At 42.6% G+C, this 21,292-nt stretch overlaps 2 protein-coding genes across 3 annotated transcripts in view; both read left to right on the top strand.

Moving 5' to 3' along the window:
* PEX7 (peroxisomal biogenesis factor 7) overlaps window positions 1-12,234 on the top strand; it is a 42,779-nt gene extending 30,545 nt beyond the window's left edge. For both annotated transcript variants that reach the window (XM_077175490.1, XM_054629380.2), the window contains exon 10: window positions 9,595-12,234. In XM_077175490.1, coding sequence (XP_077031605.1) covers window positions 9,595-9,663 — 69 coding nt within the window. In that variant the 3' untranslated portion in view covers window positions 9,664-12,234. The remainder of the gene's footprint in view (window positions 1-9,594) is intronic.
* Window positions 12,235-15,303: 3,069 nt separating this feature from the next.
* SLC35D3 (solute carrier family 35 member D3) lies at window positions 15,304-20,847 on the top strand. The gene is made up of 2 exons (XM_054630585.2): window positions 15,304-15,841; window positions 16,997-20,847. The coding sequence occupies exons 1-2, from the start codon at window positions 15,406-15,408 to the stop codon at window positions 17,824-17,826; spliced, it is 1,266 nt and encodes a 421-aa protein (XP_054486560.1). The 5' UTR covers window positions 15,304-15,405; the 3' UTR covers window positions 17,827-20,847.
* The last annotated feature ends 445 nt before the right edge of the window (window positions 20,848-21,292 follow it).

Here is a 21,292-nt window from a genome sequence, read left to right as displayed (position 1 = left end):
CTCTCATACAAAGACAGGCTGAGAGAGTTGGGGTTGTTCAGCCTGGAAAAGACAAGGCTCCAGGGAGACCTTGTAGAAGCCTTCCAGTACCTAAAGGGATCCTCTGAGAGAACTGGAAAGGAACTTTTTAGAAGGACATGTGGTGATAGGGCAAGGGGTAATGGCTTCAAACTGAGAGATCATTGGTAGGTATAAGGAAGAAATTCTTTACTGTGAGGTTGATGAGACACTGGAACAGGTTACCCAGAGTTGTGGATGGAAGTGTTCAAGGCCAGGCTGAAAGGGACTTGGAATAACCTGGTCTAGTGAAAGGTATCCTTGTGCATGTTGGGGAGAGGTTTGAACTAGATGATCTTTAAGGTCCCTTCCAGCCCAAACCATTCTATGATTCTATGAGTACCTGCTGAATAGTTACTTCCAGTATGAGCCCTTGGAGTCTTTCCCTGGCTTCTGCATCCATCCAACAAAGATTATTTGCTTAAATTTTATGCTGCTGTTCCCAATAAGTAGGTTGTCTTTATGTGTGTTCTTTATAAATCTGATGATGACCTCCTTTATTTGTTTTCTTCATTTATTTGCATGATTTGTGATTTTCACTGTTTGGTTTATAAGGAGTTATGACTTCAGATTTGAACTGCTTCTCTCCTCCAGGGAGAAAGAGAAGGATCCAGGGAGAATGCAGAGTATTTTATTTATAATGGAGAAGCTATTCATTTATGCTCAAATTAAGTACCATTCTGGTCATTAACCTTTGCTTTCATTCTTAATGATATCTTTTGTTGTCTAGACAGAATATGTTTTGTTTGGCTTTGCACAATGAACTTCAGCATTTTTGAAGCATTTTTTTACACATCAAGGAAAAAATTATATGCATTATTGAAAGTGTTCAGAATAGATATTGTGATTAAGTAGCTAGTAATCTAGGAATTACAAGACATTCCTGTGGAACTGATTGAGCTTTGAACAGAACCCTCAGGCAGAGAGGTACAAGCTGGTTCTTGTGCTCAGGGAGGCAACGTGGAAAAAAATCTGGTCATAAGGAATGTGAAGAGACCCACTAATATTAGCTAGCTGAAACAGTAAACTCCTTTGTGCTTAATTAAATATTCTAGTATCTATTTTGGATTATCTGCCTCTATGTAAAGTAGGTGTTTTTTGAAAGCTTTGAATTTTAAAAATCAGATGTTGTTTGGTTTGGAGTTTTTTTCCCCCACCATAATGTTAGTATCAGATTCATAGAAATTTGAGACAACAAACAAACTTTCAGGTGCATAGAAAAATGTGCATTTTGCAGTGCAAAGCATTAACAGAAACAATCCTTATGATATTCAGTGTATTCCTCTGTTAAACTGCAAGTGCTGATGTGAGAGTTTGCCAGGCATGTTTTCCAGGAGAAAATATTCCCAACTCCAGCTGTCAGCCTAGGCACGCATGAGAACAGTGACAAGACCCTAAGCACCAAAAATCTGTTAAATTTGGGATGTTGTATAGTATTAAGAACTGAGAAAGTCTGTTTATCCTGTCAGCAACATTAAGAGTATGCAGTTTTTAAAACCAGATAGTTCTTTCCAAAGTTTAGGGATAAGAAAAACAACTGAAGTTTGCTTCCTTGTATATGCACTAGATAGACATAGGATGTATGTAGGGACTAAAAATTGGTAATCAGCCATAAACTACTCCTTGTTTGGGGCTGGTAATACTAGACCATGTAGTGGAGTTGTGCTCTGTAGCTCACTGGATTTCTTACTTCTCTCCTTATATTTACTTTTCCTGTATGTGATCTGTGAATGGTCTGATGAATAAAAATATCATATTCCTTTAAGCCATCTCTTCCTGGAGTTTTGCTGTGTTACATTCATGTTTACATGCTGTAGGTTGCTTCCTTTGGTGTTACTTGTGCAGCTTTATTTAAAAGCAGCCTTTTACTTCTGCTGTAGGTTAAATGCCATATGGGAGTAATGAATGCTTTTTAAATATCTTCAGGCAATCCATTAATGACACAGATAAAAGTACAGATCCTTTAAACATTCCCTTCTTGTCTCAATTCTGAAATTATTTCCATAAGTACGTAAAGAATGGAAAATACACATGTATAATGAATTTCTTTAAATAATGGACAAAAGATACCCAGCCCTTTCTATTGCAGTTCTAAAACAATTTTGCCTAACACAAATGTAAAAAAACCTGATACTCTAATTTTGTCTGAAAATCTTCTTTAGCTACACCTCACATCTGTTCTGAACTCTGTAACACAGGCAGTAGAAAGTATAATTTAATGATTTCCATTGAGTCAGAGTTTCTGTTGTGCTGCTGAGAACAGATTAAGTATCTAATGGGAACAAGAGAGGAATCTTTCAATTTTTTTTTCAATTTCTCTATACTTCTGTGCTATGAACAATGACATTCCTAAACTACAAGGATACGTAATTTTCAGTGGGAGTGATGGCAAGTGGTGGAGGGAGCACTTGGTATGTGAGAAGCACATTCGACATCTGTGACATGCTAGATCAGAACAGGACTCCACAATGTACCATGCTAAGGTGCTCCTTTTGGAAATTAAAAATGTTCACCTCCAAATGAGAATGAACCAGGTGTCAGTTCTCTAGTTCAAAAATCATCTGTTACCTGAAAGCTTGCTGAAGTCTAGGTTTTAGAATAACTTGTGTACAACACAAATAATGATCACTTAGGATTTGCTTCTCCTGTGATTCTACTATGTTTTTGGATCATAACTGCACTACAAAAGGGCAGCTGTCTGTGTAAATAGCTATTGCTGTCAACAAGTTTGGGAGGAAGCTTGGTTTCTCTAACATTCTGGCCACAGTTCTCCTCCCCATCCAGCCTGGTGGGGTCGGGGTGAGTGAGCAGCAGTGTGGCACTCAGTTGCTGGTGGGGATTAAGCCATGACACACACACAGCACCCCATATTATGGAGACAGTGATGGTACCAGTGTGGTACCACCGTGGCTCTTGTGCTCTGTGTTACACTGGCTTTGTGATTTGGCCTTCCTGAACTTCCACTCTCTTCTTCCTAAAGCTGTGGGGTGTCACCAGCATGTTCTGCCCAACCACTGTCTGCTCCTTCCCTGCACCTGGCCAGTGGTACTTAGAGCTGAGAAGAGGTGCCTGCATTGGTCTGCTGATCCAGTGAAACTGATCACTAAAATTTTAAAGCTGTAATTTCTTACTAGCTGGAGGGAGGCCATGACCAAACTACATACATTTGACCTGCATGCCCTGAAGGTAGCTTGAAATCTAGTTCTAAATTCATCCAGCTTCATGGGGAAATTTTTGATCATTGTCAAGTTTTGGTGTGCAGGTTTGTTCCGCTCGTTTTCTTTGTGCAGCTTTTGCAGTGTGCTGCATTTGCTGTGCCAACACAGGAAACAGAAGGGACAGGAGGGGCTGCAGAAGCTGGCTTAACCAGTATAGCCAAATCTAAATGCAGATGATGTCTTTAGTAAGGCTGTTTGGCTATGTATTTTGCTGTTCATTTAAAGTAATTGTGGATGCTCAAGAGGCCCAGAAATGTTGATTGTTCCCTATAAAAGTGGAGTTACATCTTGTGGAAATGTACAGAAGAACAGATACTCTCTGCTTTTTTTCTTTTGATCACTTGCTCTTATCTTTTACACTTAATTACTAAGGACCTGATAGCTTCCACCCAGCTGTTGTGGCTATGCCACTGCTATAATTATAACATTATCTGTACTTCATTTTAATCTCTCCTTATGGTCCTTCTCTAGGATGCTACTGAAGTTATGCAGTTTCTTTGATTCTTTGAGATAAAAAGAACCTACTTACCAAATTTCAGAGTGGATTTTTCCATAAAATATGAGATTTCACCAGCTACAAGTGTTAAACCAATCTGAACACCTTACTGAGTTGGAGGGGCTAAAAGGAGGAGATATTTCTTAGTGGTGCTTACTGTATGTCTTTCCCAAACTGTGAAAATTAAACTTTCACTGTGTAAGTCAAAGCCAGGCTCTCAGGAGTAAATGGTCACTATTTGCATTATCAGCAAGAGTTTCTTGGTGTTTGGAAAGGTTTCTGTCAGGCATCACAATTTTGTAAAAGCTGCAAGTGTTTGGAGAGGAAAATAAATTTTGATACTGAAGTATTGGGGAGGATGGGAGACAGTACTTTCTTACTCAATAAATGTATTGCTTGTGCATTTTATTTGGTGCAATGGATTACAAATACTTGCTACTTCTGTGAGCCCCATCTTTTACTCAGTGTAGTGGATTCTGTTACTCTCCTGCATGACCAGTAAACATTTGAGAAGTCCCAGTGAATTGCACAAGTGAAACTCAGGGGAAGAGAGCAGAATGTTGCAGCTGTTACTGAAAATACTGTTTGGCTTATGATTATTTGTGATTATATCCCAAAAGGAAGGAACTGAACTTAATTCTGAGCTGAAGGATGAATTTAAAGGTCTGATAGGGTAATTAGAAAACAGTTTCACTGGTGGAAATTGACTGCATTTGGGGTCACCAAGGTCAGTATCAGCACAGAAAGGCATTTTGCAGTTCCAGTGTACCTTCTACAGAACTTAAAATTGACTTATCAATTAAACCAGTTCTTGTAAGATGGAGTCTTTCTCCTAATTTTTAGAGTACAAAGGAATTGCTACAAAATCTGTGTAGATTTCCAGGATTTTTTTCTAACCTGCAACTCACATCTCCATTTCCTTTACAACTTACTGATGAAAGCCCACTTGGAAGACCTGGATTCAGGAGTGTGTGGCATAACTTCCAAGTCATCTTCCCATTACCCATGTCAGAGCAACAGAACAAATGATGAGACAGCTCTTGGCTTCTTAGATCAGTTGTTTATGACGTATCTTTGCAATGTGAAAAATAATGCCCCTCAAGTTTCTTATCTCTTTTTTTCCTTAAGAAATAAATGGATTTTTTAAGCAGCATTTGGAGCATCTGCTTCTGATAACTCTAATTTTAACCTAGATCTTTATAAGAAGTTCTGTTCTGGGTTTGTTTCATTTTGTCTTTACTGGAAGTAATAATTAAATCAAGGTGTATTTTCTCAAAAGTAAATTTTAAAAAATATTGGTGTTACTGAACATTGAAAATAAAAAGTTTTATTTGCAAACTCTCATCACTTTCAGTCTCATGTAAAGGTTGGCATCATGCAGTTCACTCTGGCAACTGCTAACCAAACAGGCCACAGTAATGGTCCAGATTTTCTAGAAGAAAATAGGTATTGAATGAGTTTAAACTCATGCATGATCCATTATGGACTTGACCAATTAGTTTTAATGTTCACCTGTGAAAATAATTTGATGAGTAGCAAACCTAATAGCTTGCTTTATCTTCAATTAATCTCCATCCCACAAGCTTAGAGGATGTTCAGGATCCCTCAAAAACATGTAATAATGATATAAATAGACCATTAAGTTATGTTTGAGAAGATAAGAAACTAAAAGAGGAAAGGAAACACAATTAATGAGAGTCAAGAACTGAATTTTTTTTCTGCTGGCTCTTCTACAGAAAAAAGAAAAGACAGATCTTATTTGAAAATGGGATGGGGGGAAGCTGAGAAATGGGTCTCTCTCAGGCACATTTACATATTATCACGTGATTCATTATGAGCACTCTGGAAACAGTGGCACCAAGATAGTTCTGGAGATAGCAATCTAGAGAGGGCTGTACTTTGTTCTGATTAAACCCTTTCATAAAGGGTAATTGAACTCTTTAGTTTTTAGTTGTTCTTTTGAATATATTTCATCTTGATTATGCTAGCAGATTTATTGTGCCTTTAAGTACTGAATAAAAAAGTTAGTGGCTAACTTGGGAGTTTTCTCTTGTTCTCTTGCTTCTTCTGAAGAGTAAAGAGGCAGAATGTCATGCAGGTAATTGCACTAGACTGAGTGGATTGCCCTGGGGTGCTGGAAAAGGTCTAAGTCTATTGCAAGGCAAGATGATTGTGATGAATAGGAAACAGAGGGCCTGTCAAGGGAGTAAATCAGTTAGTGAGTCAATGGAAATGGCTCTGATAAATGAATGGATGTCAGTATTAAATCAGTTGGTGGAAAACATTGTTATACTCTGGGACAAGGATAAACATTTCAATAAAATACAGGATAGCTGTTTTAGCTGAGTTGAACTATGATTTTATAGTCAAGCAATTAGCTTTCTTGGATGACTGCAGGTTTTTTGTTTCTTTGCTTCTTTTCTGGCTTTACTTGAAAAAAAATTCAGTGATCCCCATTTTTTGTACTTGTTTTTGTATTTTTGCTGGCAGATAAATTAGCAAGATATTTATTCTGCAGTAACAACAGTATAATACCCTTAGTGTATATGCTGGTGCCATAACTTTGCTACTGAAATAAAAGCAATAAAGACAATTAATAAATGTCATTTTGTTAGACTGCCTTTGTTCCATGTAGCTTTAGTTACAATGAAAATTACCAGGCTTAGAATGCTTCTTCTATTTGTGCTATTTCTTGATATAGTTTACCAGTCAGTGAAACAAAGAATATTCTTGTTTTACGACTAAGCTCTAATTATTCTGCTTTTTCCTGCTATTCAATAGTTAAAAGTTTCTATAGTAAAACTGCATTCTATAGTTACAAGGCTATTCATAAATGATAATGGAAGTTGCATGATATACAAAATATGCCATGCAAAATAGTCACTATTATAAGGATATTGCAATTTCTACAGTTCTTAGGAACTGAAATAAACTGTCCTCTACTCTGTTGGCATGTCAATTTAAAAAAAAAACAAAAACAACAACCCAAAAAACCATGCACCCTCTAAAAACTGAAATCGGTGAGATTTGTTTGAATACCAGAGTAAATTTTGTCCACAAGACAGCAGATGTTTTTTACAGGACGACAAACTTCCATCCCTTCATGCTCCTAATGGAGGGATTTTTATCAGGTGTGCAAATCAAGTGTGAGTCCATTTTCAGTTTTCCTTTGTCTTCATCCCACCACAGGAGGACTTTCTTCACCTGTCAGTAACATCATCTCATTGATCAAGATATAAACTCCAGGAAATTGCCCCTTTTTGTATGTTATATTTATTTACTGTGGTGTGCTGGATGAGCCTTCATCCCAATGAAATTTCTACCTCTATTTTAATATTTAAATGAAGTACCATTTAGTTTATTTTTTAAAAAAGACTGAAATGCTTTGAAGTATACATTAAAAATGGTCATATGTCACAGTAGAACTGAGATCTCTAAATACTTTTAAAGCACTTACATTCAATATCCCACATTCTTCTCTTCTGGGGAAAGGCACACAACTGTTGTACAGGTGTCGTAAGACCACTGTATAAGAAGGTCACAAGATAAAATACAAAATGCAGGGAGAAGACATCTTCTAAACTAATGCATTTTCTGTATGAACAAGTCCTGTTCTTCATCTTAGGATTCATCTTAGTCATTTGTATTTGAGGCAGTGACAATCTCTAATCTACACCAAAGGGACACATGGCACCCTCCATCAAAAAATGCTGGCTGCAGCACTCCTAGCTTACAGTTGCCCCTTTCTCTGACAGTCTTGCCTGTATTTTGGGGGAAGTAAGGAGAAATGGAAATGTCTTTTTTTTTTTTTAATGTTCTGCCATGCTGCAGTGTCCCAGTTTCCCATAGATAGCTGTGTTCTGTACTTCACGTGTGTATTTTCATCAAAGTTTCTGGTATTGGCATTTCATTATACACTTCCTGCTGCACAGGAGAACTTGATTCACTGTTACTTACTGTAGCTTTTGTTTTCCTCTTGCTGGCTGGCTGTGTTTTCTCCTTTCACGTGGTATCATTAAGTCAATGAGTTGGGCAACTTATCGCATGTGATCCTTTTCAAACTCTTTTAATATCCCCTGTTTATTTTTAGTGTTGCTAGATTAAATGGTTTTATAACTATATTTGTTCAGAGGCGATTTCAGGGATGTTAATTACATTGATAACAGGTGGGAATTCCCATGGGATTTTTTCCAAATGTTATTTTTGTTTCTTGTTTCTTTACAAAAATAGAAAGTATTGCCTATAGAACATTGATCTGTAGCTGTGGAGAATAGTAAAAAACCTGCAGTTTATGTGATTGCCAGCTTCTACACAGCATTTAGTGGAAAACTCAAATTTTCTTTTTGGTATGATTTGAGAGACTGCAATGCAGCAGAAAGAACATTATGCTACAGAAAGCTCTATTATGTTGTATGAATAGACAGACATATTGTCAAGAGTTTTTTTGACCCATTTAGATGTATATGGAAAGCACTTCAAATAACTAAGTAGAACCAGCTAAGGAAGCAATGAAAATGAATAATAGTGCAGTATAGTAAACACAAAATGGGCTAATTATAGTCTGAAATCAAATACTGTAGTTGGATTTCCAAATTTTTAGTGTGCAGCTGTTCATTCTGGCTCTAGGAGAGAACAGGAATTGCAGGCTGCAGCAGAAGGAAGCTTGTTGTGCAGAGGATCCAATACTGTATCTTTTGTAATCCCAACTGGAAATGACATTGTAAAGATAATGCAATATGGTTTCAGCCAGATTTGCTGGCATTTATTTGTGGACCTCCTCAGGTTTTTCTCTTTAGCTCTTCTCTTTGTTCTATTTGCCTTAATTCTTGTCTCCTACAATATTTTGTGAATATATATCATACCTAGGTCATCTTCTTGAGTCATTGTCAGTGTGGTTAACTGTTTCACTTTGTTACAGACTCTGAAGTGCATTTTCAATTAATTTTCAAACCTAAAGCATTCTGTAGTCTTTTTCCTTGGAGTCTTGTTATTTATAAGATCTTTAAACACTACAGACTTAGGTTAACCTTCTGGGTTTCTGGTTTTAAGTTCAAGCCTTCATCTAGGATAGAAGCTGGGATGATGAATTCAGAGAAGTTGTGGTTATACTCAAACCAGTCACTGTGTTTATAAGATGCCTTTGTCACAAGTGGCACCACTTTTTATTAGACTAGTGGGGGTTTAGGTAGTGCTTGAAGCAACACTTTGGCCCCCAAATCCCAATGATCAGCAAGTACACATCTCTCTTCTCAACAATTGGCAGTGACCTCATGGCTTATCAAGCGTGAGACTGAAATTCTGGGTTAATTCTTCAGGAAACTTCCTGTATAATTTTGTTGAACTCTTCTGGTTTTCCATTCCTCAGCATTAGACATTAGGAAAATGTCTATAACAAATTTTTTTATCTGCAAGTATAAGAAGGTTGTTCAGATTTGGTCTTGAAATATTTAGATATTATGGTGAAAGGATCCTAAGACTCTGCAAAGAGAAGAAACATGGCAGGGTTGGGATTTTTGTGTGTCCTTCCTTAATTTAATTTTCAGTTACATTTTTTTCCTATTTGGAACAATCAATTGAAACCCAAAGGTTTCCCTGCTTTCCTCAGGAGGAGTACAAAAAATAGGAGTTGGTTAATTTTCATGTGTTTCAGTGAAGTTTAAAAAAAAACCCAAACCAAAACCAATTTAGTTATTTTATAATTTTGAAGCATGGTAAGTCAGAGTACCAACTGATACTAAATCCACAATATGCATTAAGTTCCTTGTGGTTTTTGTAAAAATGACAATTGTGAAGGACCTGAATAGATTTTTGTTTGCTTTGTAGGTGGTGGACTGTGCTTGGGATGAACTAGTCAAGATCTATACTCCATCGTGTCTGGCAGTTCCTGTTTAGGAAGAGAAGATGATCTGACACGCCGGGAACCTTTCTCTCTCCCCCCACAACCAGACTTGTGCTAAAGTGTCAACAGTGTCACTAATCTCAGTGTCTCTTTATAAGTAGAACTTCTTGAATGGAGTGTTGTGCACTTGAACATGTGGAGACTTCAGGGCTTGGTTGGCTGTGCAGGTAGTACTTGAGTAGCAAAATGTTCCACAGCTCCTCAGAGGCTGAAGAGTGGCCATAGCAGATATCAGTGGTGTCTTCAGAACAGAATAACCAACATGAGTTTGTGATCTATCTGGCTAATGATGAGAGCAGAGGCCTGAATCTTCTTGTTCCTTATAAAGATAAAAAAAAACCTGGCAGTGTGTTTTGAGATGTCACTGTAGAAAAGAAAGGAAAGGAAAAGAAAATAAAAGCTTTTTACTGTAAAGTACTGTAATGTCAACTGAAGTTCGTATCACCCAGATGCATTTATGTTTTGCTGTGAGTCATGTTGCATTATTTTCTTTTGCAATATGATGCATTTACTCTTGATCGACAGTAAATGTCATAGTTTGTAGCCAGCTGATTTGTTTGACCTTTTTGATTGCTGCTTCACAAAGATGGTAAAGATTATTTTCATATCTTTTTCCTTTATATCTCTTAGAGTAAAACAGTTGATGAAGTTATGTAGGAAGATACTCTGATAATAGAGAAAATGGTTATGAAAAAATGAAATATATACAAAACTAATTGGATCACAATCCTCAAGATTTAGAGATAGGGCAACCATCTCTTCTATTAGACTTGTCTTCTATTTTCACTTAGAAAGTTCTTCCAAGAAATAGAAGTGGAAAGTGGCCATAAATCCAGTGTTTCAGGACCTCTGACAGCCTGGCCAAAGTGAGAAGTGATGTCCAGACCAGTTGACCCATATACATGCAGATTAGTTGCATGATATAAGCATAACAGATCCAGCATGGCCAAACTATTGCAGTCACTACAATATGCACAACATGTTCTAGGGATGTTGAATACTTTGCCTTCCCAGTTTGACCCCTCAGCCCACATGCTGGTACTTCCATCTAAGTTTTCTGGGGCAAGTAGAGATGTTCAGATGTTATGTTTATCCGAACATCTCTGAATAGTGTTTTAGTATTGCAGCACTCATTGGTATGTGTTAGCCTTCTTTCCTCATTTCCTGCTAACCATTTTTTTTTACCTTCTTTAAACTGTCTCCTTTCTGCTGTTAGCCCATCTCAACTACCACTACCATCAAAAGACTCTTTGCAGGTTGGGTCTTTGCAGATCTCTGGTCAGGTTTTCATAGTGGTGTTAATAAATGCTCTACCCTTCTGGGTTGCAGCACTCATAGATCAACCAATAGCAGACACTGCCAGATCTGCTGGGTGCTTTGAAGCAATGAAGGAAAGAATTCAGCTGAGCTAAGACCCACAAATTGCAAGGAAAGAATGGTTATTCCATCTTGGAGAAAGAGCCAGGAAACTAACAGGTAGCCACAGGGAGACATGCATATATTGATGGGGTATATAGGGCTGGACAGGAAGAAACTTTCTTCTACAACATGACAGTTTGGATCCCATTTGGATCCTATATTTTTCTTGGTCAAATGCAAACTGTCCCCAGACTGACACCTTTTTGAGTTGAATTAATAACAAAAATAGATTTTATCTTTTTTTTATGACAGCGTGCTGTACCAAATCCGAACCTTTTACTGCACTTTAATTCTGTGTGCTGAGGAGTAATGCAAAATAAAGCTGTGCTGCATGCAGCTTTCAGCAGTACCATGGGCCATAAAATCTAATTTTAGGCATTAAAATTGATTATTTCAACTTCAATAGTTCCTCCACTCTTCTGTTTTATCTCCCTTTTCTGCTTTGATTACTAGTTGCTTGTCTGAGTGGAACATTTTGGTGGCAGGTGTGTATTTTATATGCATGTTTCTGGGGGGACAGGGAGAGTGGGTTATCCTAGAATGCTGCCATAGCCTATCAGTTGGAAGGGAAAATGTAGAAAACCTAGTGCAGGGGAAAAAATTAGGAATTCTGAACATGCGCACTCAGCACATGGATTAAATCTTTCCTCAACTGCCTTCTCTCCCTTCATGTCCTGGTTAGCTTCAATGCTGAGGGTTGCTGTATCCAGATTTATTTCTCTTGAAAGATGAGCACATCCAGAAGATGCACATGGTAAATAAAAACTGTGGCCTTTATTCTTGCTGTGTGATCTTTGAATGGTGAGAATGTGCTGTAACATTTCTGCACTGTAACAGAAAAAACAATTTGGCAATAGTTGTTGCTGATTCTTAATTCTCAGGGAATATTTGCTATAGTTGTTTTGAAAAGATACTTATTTTATGACCAAAATACTAGCTTCCAATCTTTTTTTTCATTTACTGAAACAGTTAACAACAACAATCTAAAACATGTAATGTGTTCTGCTTTCAAACTTGCTCCTGTGAAAGATTTTGTTTTATTTAAGTCTGGGTTTCTCTTTGGTTTAAGAAACATATGGATTAATCAAGTTCTAAAGGCATGGATTTGTTGTTCTATAATGCTATTAAATTAATTGCACACAGTATCTTTGGCTATACTTTGTGTTCACTTCCCCAAAGAAGAAATGTTGTTCAAAAAGTAAATGCCGTGAAAGATACTGAGAGTATCTTATAAGAAGAATATCACAACCATGGTTTATTTCGTGTATGAATACTGGGTGATGGTCACATTGTTCCCCTGTACTGGTAGAGACCATACTTTATGCAACTTTTCCTAGCTGTGTGCCCCATCAGATCTTCATAAAGGAAAGCTATTTTAAATCATTCTTTGTGTCTGCTTGTGCAGAGTATGTGTCAGTGATGAAGTGATCTCTTTCTTCTAGCCAAGTACAGTGCTGGCCTCAAATTTTGCTGCATAAGCAGGCTGTACTGTGCCTTTCAGTAGTACTGCTCAGCTGTGCTCAGGGTCATGGAGTGGGGAATGGATACAACTCGACACAGTTCTTCCCTGATAGACCTGATGGTTGCATTAGACTCTAATTAAGGCAAATTTTCCATTAAACATTTTATAGAGGTCTTGAACATTTTCATCCAAGAAGCCATTATAAAAAATCTATGCCCTTAGGAAGGCACCAATTTGCTGCATTTTTTGTTTTCCTCTCACCTGTGTCATTGTAGCTAGGTGAAATGCAGAACTGAGCATAATTTCCTTTAAACAACAAGAGTTAAGGTCTCATAATCATCTCATTAGGGTAAAGAACCACAGAGCCATTCATTGCTATGAACTGCCCCACTGCCAGGCCAAAATTTAACAGAGTTGATGTATGAACTGAGCAGCCACTGTTCCCTCTGGACACATGAACAGCCAGTATGGGGAAAGTTCCTTCACTGCAGTGTCACCTCTGATGCCACCTCCCTGTTGCTTTATTCAATTGCTCCCCAGTAAAGAGCAGGAGAACAATTTGATTGTGGAGTGATGGAGAGGCAGTGGGAGACTAGTACTGAACCTGGCCTCAATCCATGTTGAGAAAAGGGTGGCTTGGCAAGAGACAACAGCTTCCTCTCCACCTCCCTTTCCTGTCTATAGACAAGATTAGGAGTACCATGAGAGATACTGCAAGAGAAGCTGCCCTTATAGCACAGGTGAGTTCCAAAAGATAGGATTTGGCACTTGAACACTTGACTTTCCAAACTGAGCATTGGTGCAGCCGCTCTTTGAGTTCTCCATTTAGTTCTGGGCCTCACAATTTAAGGGGGATGTGAAGGTCCTTGAATGCATCCAGAAGTGTACCTCAAAGCTGGTGAAAGGGCTGGAAGGCATGTCCTGTGAGGAGAAGCTGAGGGCTTTGGGCTCGTCTACTTTGGAGCAAAGGAGACTGAGAGGAAACATCATCACTTTCTGATGCTTCCCAAGGAGGGCAAGAGGACAGGGAACTGCTGATCTCTTCCCCTTGGGACTCAAGATGTGTGGGAATGGTTCAAAGATGCACCAGAGGAGGAGGTTTAGACTGGACATTCAGAAGCATTTCTTTACTAAGCAGGCATTCAAATCAAACAGGCTTCCTAGAGAGGTGGTCAATGTCCCAAGCTTGTCAGTGTTTAAGAGGCATTTGGAGAATGCCCTTAACAACATGATTTAATTTCTGCTCAGCCCTGAATTGGTCAGGCAATTGGACTAGGATGATCTTCCTACAGTCCATACAAATGAAATAGTCTATTAAAATTTTTGTTTCTGATATATTTGTTTTTGCATTTCAGTCCAAAGCAGTTTTTCAGCCTGGTACTTTGCAATGTCAGAGATTCACTTCTCTAGTGATAATTTCACTGGTGAGGTGACAAAATTGTTTCTGACAGAGGATACACTCAGGTATAGTCCAAATTACGACAGTATTTCCAGAAAGCACAGTCCGATTTTTTTTCCATCTGCTCTTACCTGGCAGAAGGAGTTGTTTTTATCCCATGTGCAAGTACTGTCAAGGTGATCCACACTTTTCTTTATATTGTGTTGCATGTGGACTTGGGGTGAGTTCAAATAGAGGCTGATGTAAATGTATTGGCACTTTTCTCCAGTGGGTTCTGAAACCAGGCTTGGTCTCCAGTACCTATGATTTATTTTCCTGCATTACCAGTTTTCATCTTCAGACACTCATTCTTAATGCATACCTTGTTTCATTTTATAAACCCTGCCCTGTCTCCTTTACCCTGCCTGTCCTGATGAGAGAAATCAGTGGATGATTATAAGACAGCTCTGAATAAAAGTATAGTTTTTCCTTCCCTTGTGTTGCCTGACACTGCAGGAGAGTGGTGGAGGGGACTAGCTGCCCGAGAGAACTGCTTTTGCTTTGCCTTTTCCTTAGAGTCGGTATGGTCTATTGCCATCTCCTGTTAAAACTTTCATCTGTAAAGTCGGGAGAAGCGATCAGCTTATTTAACCTTTACCAGGCTTTAAAACATCACTTTTGAAAGCTGTGTGGCTACCAGTTTTTAGTGACTTCTCAAGGCAATCCCCTCTGCTAGAACCCGGTTCTCCCTGCTTTTCTTAGCAGCGGTCCCCGTCTCTGCCGTTCGCAGCCCGATAAACCGAGGAAGGAAGGGGGGCAGTGGGAGGGATGCTGCCGGCAGGCTCGATAGATGCTTTTTTCCGGGAGGCCGTATACTTTTGGAGAGTAGGAAAATCCGTACTCCCTGCTTAGGAATTCGCGGACCTGCACTGATCTCCCCGCTCCGGCAGACGTGGGGCTTCCCACGGCTCTTCCACATTATTTTCGGGCCGGTGGCACTCGGCTGCGGAGCTGCGGGCGCCCCGCGGCTTTCCCGGCAGGGAAAGCACCTGAATGCCCGCTCCCGCTGCCCGTCCTGCTGCACCCGAGCGGGGTCGGGAGGGCTTGCGGACAGCGGGGGGCTTCCCATCCCCGCTAAGCCGGGCGTGCTCCGGGGGACACCGCGGGACGAACCTGGGGACACGGGGGGCGGGGGCGGCCGGATGGGGGACACCGAGAGCGGCGACGCAGACACACCGGGGATGGCGCGGGGACACACCGGGGGCGGGGAGGGGACGCGGATAGGAGGGGAGACACGCTGGGGGCGGCGCGGGGGGGACACGTCGGGGGCGGCGGCCGCCCTGCCGGGAGCGCGTCCTGCCTCCTCCCGCCCCCTGCCTCCGCTCGTCGCCGTCCCCCCGCGCCGCCGCCGCCGCGGCGGGTGGCCGGGCGGGCGGCAGAGCCGGGGGCCCGGCGGCGGGGCCGGGCGCGGGCAGGATGCTCCGGTGGCGGGGCCGGGCGCGGGGCGTCGCGGTGGCGGTGGCGCACGGGCTGTGCTCGGGCTCGCTGAACATCCTGCTGAAGTTCCTGCTGGCCCGCTACCACTTCGCCTTCCTGACGCTGCTGCAGTGCCTCAGCAGCGCGGCGGCGGCGCTGGGGCTGGAGGCGCTGCGGCGGCGGGGGCTGGCGGCGCTGCCGCCCTTCGGGCCCCGCCTGGCGCGCCCCTTCGCCGCCGTGGCCGCCCTGGCCACCCTGCAGTCCACCCTCACCCTCTGGTCGCTGCGCGGCCTCAGCCTCCCCATGTATGTGGTCTTCAAGCGCTGCCTGCCCCTCGTCACGCTGGTCACCGGCGCCCTGGTGCTCCGCGACGGCATGCCATCGCCCGGCGTCCTCGTCGCCGTCCTCATCACCACCTGCGGCGCCGCGCTGGCCGGTGAGCGCGACCGCACCGAGGGCACGGGGCGGGACGGGACGGGACGGGACGGGACGGGACGGGACGGGACGGGACGGGACGGGACGGGCGGCCGCAGCGGTACCCGCTCCCTCCGGGCTTCGGGCGCCGGAGCGGGAGGGCAGCGCCAGCCCGGGAGAAAGACGCGAGGATACGGGGTGCGTGCAGTGCTGGGGGACAGCTGCGGCCCCACGGAGCCTCACGGGCGGGCAGGTGCAGCCTTGCAAAGGTGGATGCAGCCCCGCTCCGACTGGCACATTCTTGCAGGGCTCGGTAGAAGCTTTTGGAGAGAGGTGCATCCTTATGCGGGCCCGTGTAGGAGTAGCTGCGACCTTATTGCAACCCTGCTAGGGAAGGTGCAACCTTATGGAGGGAATTGTAGTCTTATGGCGGGTGGGTGAACCTACAGGGGTAGCTGTAATGTTCTGAGAGCAGCCGCAAGCCCATGGGACAACTGCTGCCTTGCTGGGGCAAGTGTGGTCTTATAAGGGCAGGTGCAAACTTAGGGGTCAGCTACAGCCCTCTGGGGCCAGCAGGACCCGTGTTGCTCTCCAGCCGAGGTGTAGGTGGGGTGGGAGGCAAAGCTGGCACTTTGTGGCACGACAGCACTCCTGGGCTGGGGGCTGCCTCAGACAGCAGAGCACATGCAGTGGGTGTAATTTAATCTGCAAAGAGACTGACAGGGGGCTCGGGAGGGAGGTGTTCCTTCAGGGATCCTGTAGGGCTGTATGACTAGAGGGTGCAGAATGGCCAGTGGGTTGGAGGGCAGGCAGCCCAGGCAGCCAGAGCTGGCATGTGTATGTGCTGGCAAGAGGATGCTCAGGGTTGCTCTGTGCGTGTGTGTGTCCGGTTTCAGCTACAAATATTACACAGTGTCTTCACAAAAGGGAGAAGGCACTCCGCTTTTGGCTGTGGGATTTAGAGGGGGTATGAAAAACACTCAATATGTTTGCAGCATTAAGAAATGCCTAAGAGATTTGTTGGGAGGCAAGACTTGGACAAGCATGACAAATCCTAGGGGTTATGGAAAGTGCAATGATGCCTATTTCCTAAATATCCCTCTAGTCCAGAATGGTGCTCTCTTTCTGTCTCCCGTGCACCACCTATGCTTATTTCTCTCTGTGACTCTCGTGACAGGAGCTGGTGACCTGACTGGGGATGCTATGGGCTATGTGACAGGCGTGCTGGCCGTGCTGATACACGCTGCCTACCTGGTGCTCATTCAGAAAACCAGTGTAGACAGTGAATATGGACCCCTGACAGCTCAGTATGCCATCGCTGTTTCGGCCACCCCTTTCCTCATCATCTGCTCCTTTGCCAGCATGGATTCCATCAACGTCTGGTCCTTCCCAGGGTGGAAGGACCCTGCTATGGTATGCATCTTTATTGCTTGTGTTCTGATTAGCTGTGCCATGAACTTTACCACCCTTCACTGCACCTACATTAACTCAGCTGTGACCACCAGCTTTGTAGGGGTGGTGAAGAGCATAGCCACCATCACGGTAGGCATGGTGGCATTCAATGATGTGGAGCCCACAAAGTTATTTATAGCTGGGGTTGTGGTCAACACCTTGGGGTCTGTCATTTACTGTGTGGCCAAGTACGTTGAGACCAGGCGGCAAAGCAACTATGAGGACCTGGAGAAAGAAGCTAGAGAAGAGGAGGGGAAAAGGCAGGCTGGAGACCAAGCTCTGTTTGCCATGGAGACAATTTCCCAGGGGAAGGGGGCCGAGGAAGCAGCGGTGGAAGGATCATCCACAGGGCAGAGACAGAGTGGAGAGGAAGAGAAGGACGTCACTGAGAAATCAGCCACGGCACTTGTGGTTCAGGGAAAATCCACCATCACACAAGAAGTGAACAGAAGCTCACTGAAAGAAGCCTATCTTGGAGTATGGAGGTTGGTGAGGGGTGCTAATTATATAAAGAAGGATTATTTGATAGAAAATGAAGAGCTACCAAACCCTTAAAAAGCAGATTTGAAAACCTATTGTTTGAGGACAGACACCTGGTTTTCTGTACAGGGGGAAGGCAGAGCATACATTTCCACATCAATGCTTACAAATCCAAATCATTCAGGATGACTTTACCTCATTGTCAAAAAGCAAAAGATCATAGTTTGCTCATGCTTTGGGCTTGCTTTCAGCTGCTTTCAGTATGTCACCTCAGCTAAGGTGCTGACACTGCTGCAGACACAGAGAGAGCTGGGTAAGGGGAAGCCACGAGGTGCTTGCCCAGCAGCTGGGAATATGAGGGATATCAGTGCCACTGGGATACTTGGCAGTACCAGTGACACAGCGGTGGCCTATACCTTAGATTGTGTCTGGAGCCTAGTGATTTTAACACATTTGGAGGCTCTGTCAGTGTGCTTCTGTATCTGTATCCATCCAATTATAGGTATTCTGCATAACCAATTCCTACAATATAAACTCGTATTAACTGTACTTTTTTGTGCTCCTCTGTGTCAATACAATTACAACAGAGCTAGAGGTTGTGCCACTTCAGTTATATGGGTGTAAAATCACTCTCTTGTCTGATGAATTGAAGCCCTCCAGGCTAAGCCTTGGACCTGGTTTACCTTGGGTGCTTTGTGTCTTCAGTAGAAATCCTTTAGTCTTGTGATGGTGTACGTGAAAGCAGAACCAGATCTGAGCTTCTGAGAAGCTTTGACTGGCAAAAGAAGGATGTTTGTCTATGAGCTTTAACTATACGTAGCATTTGGAATATTAGCTTGACTCAAATAAAAGAGTCTGGAAATGTTGGTATGTATTGATTGGATTTGGGACGGCTATAAAAATTTAGGGAGAAAGTGTGTGCCTTGTGTTATCCCTCCTTGTACCCTAAAGTCAGATGAATCAGAGCCTGGACTGGAACCCAGGTGTCCTCTCCATTCATTCTGTCACAAGCAGAGGCTGAGATCAGAGCTGGGGACAGCAGCTCTGAAGTTCCCAGGGGTGCTTTTGCAGGACAGTTGTGCTACATCCTGGCCATGTGCTGGTACGTGGCTTTGTGCCTATCCACCCTCGCTGTCCCTGTGCTGGGCTGTCCTGTGGAACAAAGCGCGGGCAGGCAGCAGGAGCTGCCCGGGGCTCCGGCAGATCCCATGGCCGAGTGCTTGGGGAGCGGGATGCTCAGTGTGCTCGGCACAGGGACATCCATGGCTTTGGCAGAGGCAGCTCTCCAGTGCCCAGACTGTCCCTGTCCCCATGGGCTGCGAGGGGCAGAGCTGCTTTTCCCCTTGGGAACTCAAACGCTCGTGTGGGAAGTGGGAAGTAGGCACTCCAGTGAGGCCTCAGCTGAATACACTAGTATTTTGTCCCACATCTATTTAACTGAGAAGACTGTGGAAACAAATGTTTGAGTGTTTCTTTGCCTGAAGATACCCGTTTGGTAGGTGGGAGTACTTGGGTGGAACTAGACAGAGAAAAGATTTGATTGTGAGTACTTCTCACCCCAAAAGGGTGCTGCAGCCATTGAGGCCACCTTGACAACAGACTGAAACAAGTTGTTACCATTTTCTGAAAAAATTAACCAAGTTTGTTGTTGTTGTTGTTTTTAATATTGTTATTGTTGTTATTAATAATTATTTATTATTATCTATTAAGCCACTGAACTGAAAATCAGCTATTCCCACAGCCCTAATTAACCAGTGCCTGGCCCAGTGCTCTCTCCAGCTGAGCAGGCAGCTTTAGCCTCACAGCGTGTTCAGTCTGAAGTGAGCAATTTGCCCAGCAGGGAATATTTGCAAAATTGCTCTCTGGGGGAGCTTTAGGTTCTTGTCAATAAATGCAGGCAGAAATATCAGGTGCTGTGGCAGTGTGTTTTCGGAATGATTGCAGAAGTTGGCTGACCTGGCATCACCCATGAATTTTGAAAGAGAAGGCTAAAAGGACATTTATGCTAAAAGCCTGGAGCTGCTGAGCTGGGGGACAGGGCAGGGAGCTCTGTACATCACATGTTATGTATAGCTTGTGTTTAAGAGGTACTGGCTGTTTGCCAAAATACGTTTACCTTCTGTTTGAGCTCCATATGGGATCTTTTCAATAAAAGTACTATTTATTGTTTCTAGGCTAATATAATAGGGCTTTTGTTAGTTTTTCAAATGCATCCTCGGCTAAAGAAGTTTGTGCCTATTACTTATAGTCGCTGTGTTACTGAACTCATTGCGATATTGAACTGCATTGTAATCATACAGATGGCTGGAGAGAAACACACAATTCTGATCTGTCCTCACTGTGCTCAGTGTTTTCTGTCCACATAAAAGGTGGATCTTCTTACCACCTGGATGCCAGTCTTAGATCCTGTAGTGCACACGCCGTGTTTGACACGTGCTCTAGGAAGCTCTCCCACTGGACTCTTGTTTCAGGACTTTTTCCTGTGGGGAGGTTAAATGTTTTGCCACTTACTGTTGTTAAATTATTAGTAGAAATCTGTGGAAATTCAAACAGTTTTGACTATTAAAAAAGCTGCTGTTACAATGTTGTACATTTGCATGTATAGTCGAAATGTGATTATATTGTATTCTGTTTTTACCTGTAAATTCCCTAAATTAAAATGGGAATTTGGCAAATGCAATCCAGTTTTTCAGTAACAGACGCTGTCGCACAATAAAATGAAAATACTGCCTCGTGCTGAGGTATTTTAATAGCATCAGCGGAAGACGGTAGAATGAGATGTGGGAATAAAATGCACTGCTTTCCAAAAGCTTTCTGCTTTTCTTATTGTTGCTACTCCAGAGTGCTCATTTTTGCTTCATTTATAGTTATTCTTGTGCCTTTATACCATCCAAGTTTCCTCAGCATGTGACCACACACTATAAATAATGTCACGGATAGAGGGACTTAGGACAGACAAAGGAGCACAGGATTCTGAAGTGCTGAAACCTCGGTACAGCTCAAAATTTCAGTGGTTCTCAGTGGTGATTTTTTTGGTTACATATTTAAGATGATTCATTGTCACTGGTGTAGCTGTTATAACTTTAGAATTAATAAAGTAAGATGAAGCTCATTATTAATAGTTCCACTATAAAATGACAGCATTATTAAAGGACTTAATATTAATTTCATTTTACAATGTTAAGTATTTGTATTATCATCGATGTCGCATGGCAGCACTAGGAGATGACTTAAGCATTCATGTTTACCTGTTTGCTTTGGATGAAAGGTACATAATACACCTGTGGCTGAAACTGGGCTGTGCCAGACCAGGCTGCGGTCAGTGGTTATTGCCGAATTCATTTTAGAGCTCCACACAAATGTGCCTGCAGGTTGATTTAGAGAAGGAGACCATCCTTGTTGTCAGATAATAAATGAACCTGATGCACAGTGACTGCTTTGAGAATAAACAGGAACTTCAGTGTCAACACATCCTTGAGTAACACCTGCTGTAGCACTCCTAGACGTGCACGTACGCGCACATGCACGCACACAAATGCAC

This window comes from Agelaius phoeniceus, chromosome 3, assembly GCF_051311805.1.
Source record: "Agelaius phoeniceus isolate bAgePho1 chromosome 3, bAgePho1.hap1, whole genome shotgun sequence".
Taxonomy (NCBI): domain Eukaryota; kingdom Metazoa; phylum Chordata; class Aves; order Passeriformes; family Icteridae; genus Agelaius; species Agelaius phoeniceus.
The sequence above is the reverse complement of the archived record's forward strand: the minus strand, read 5'-3'. Positions and strand labels throughout refer to the sequence as shown.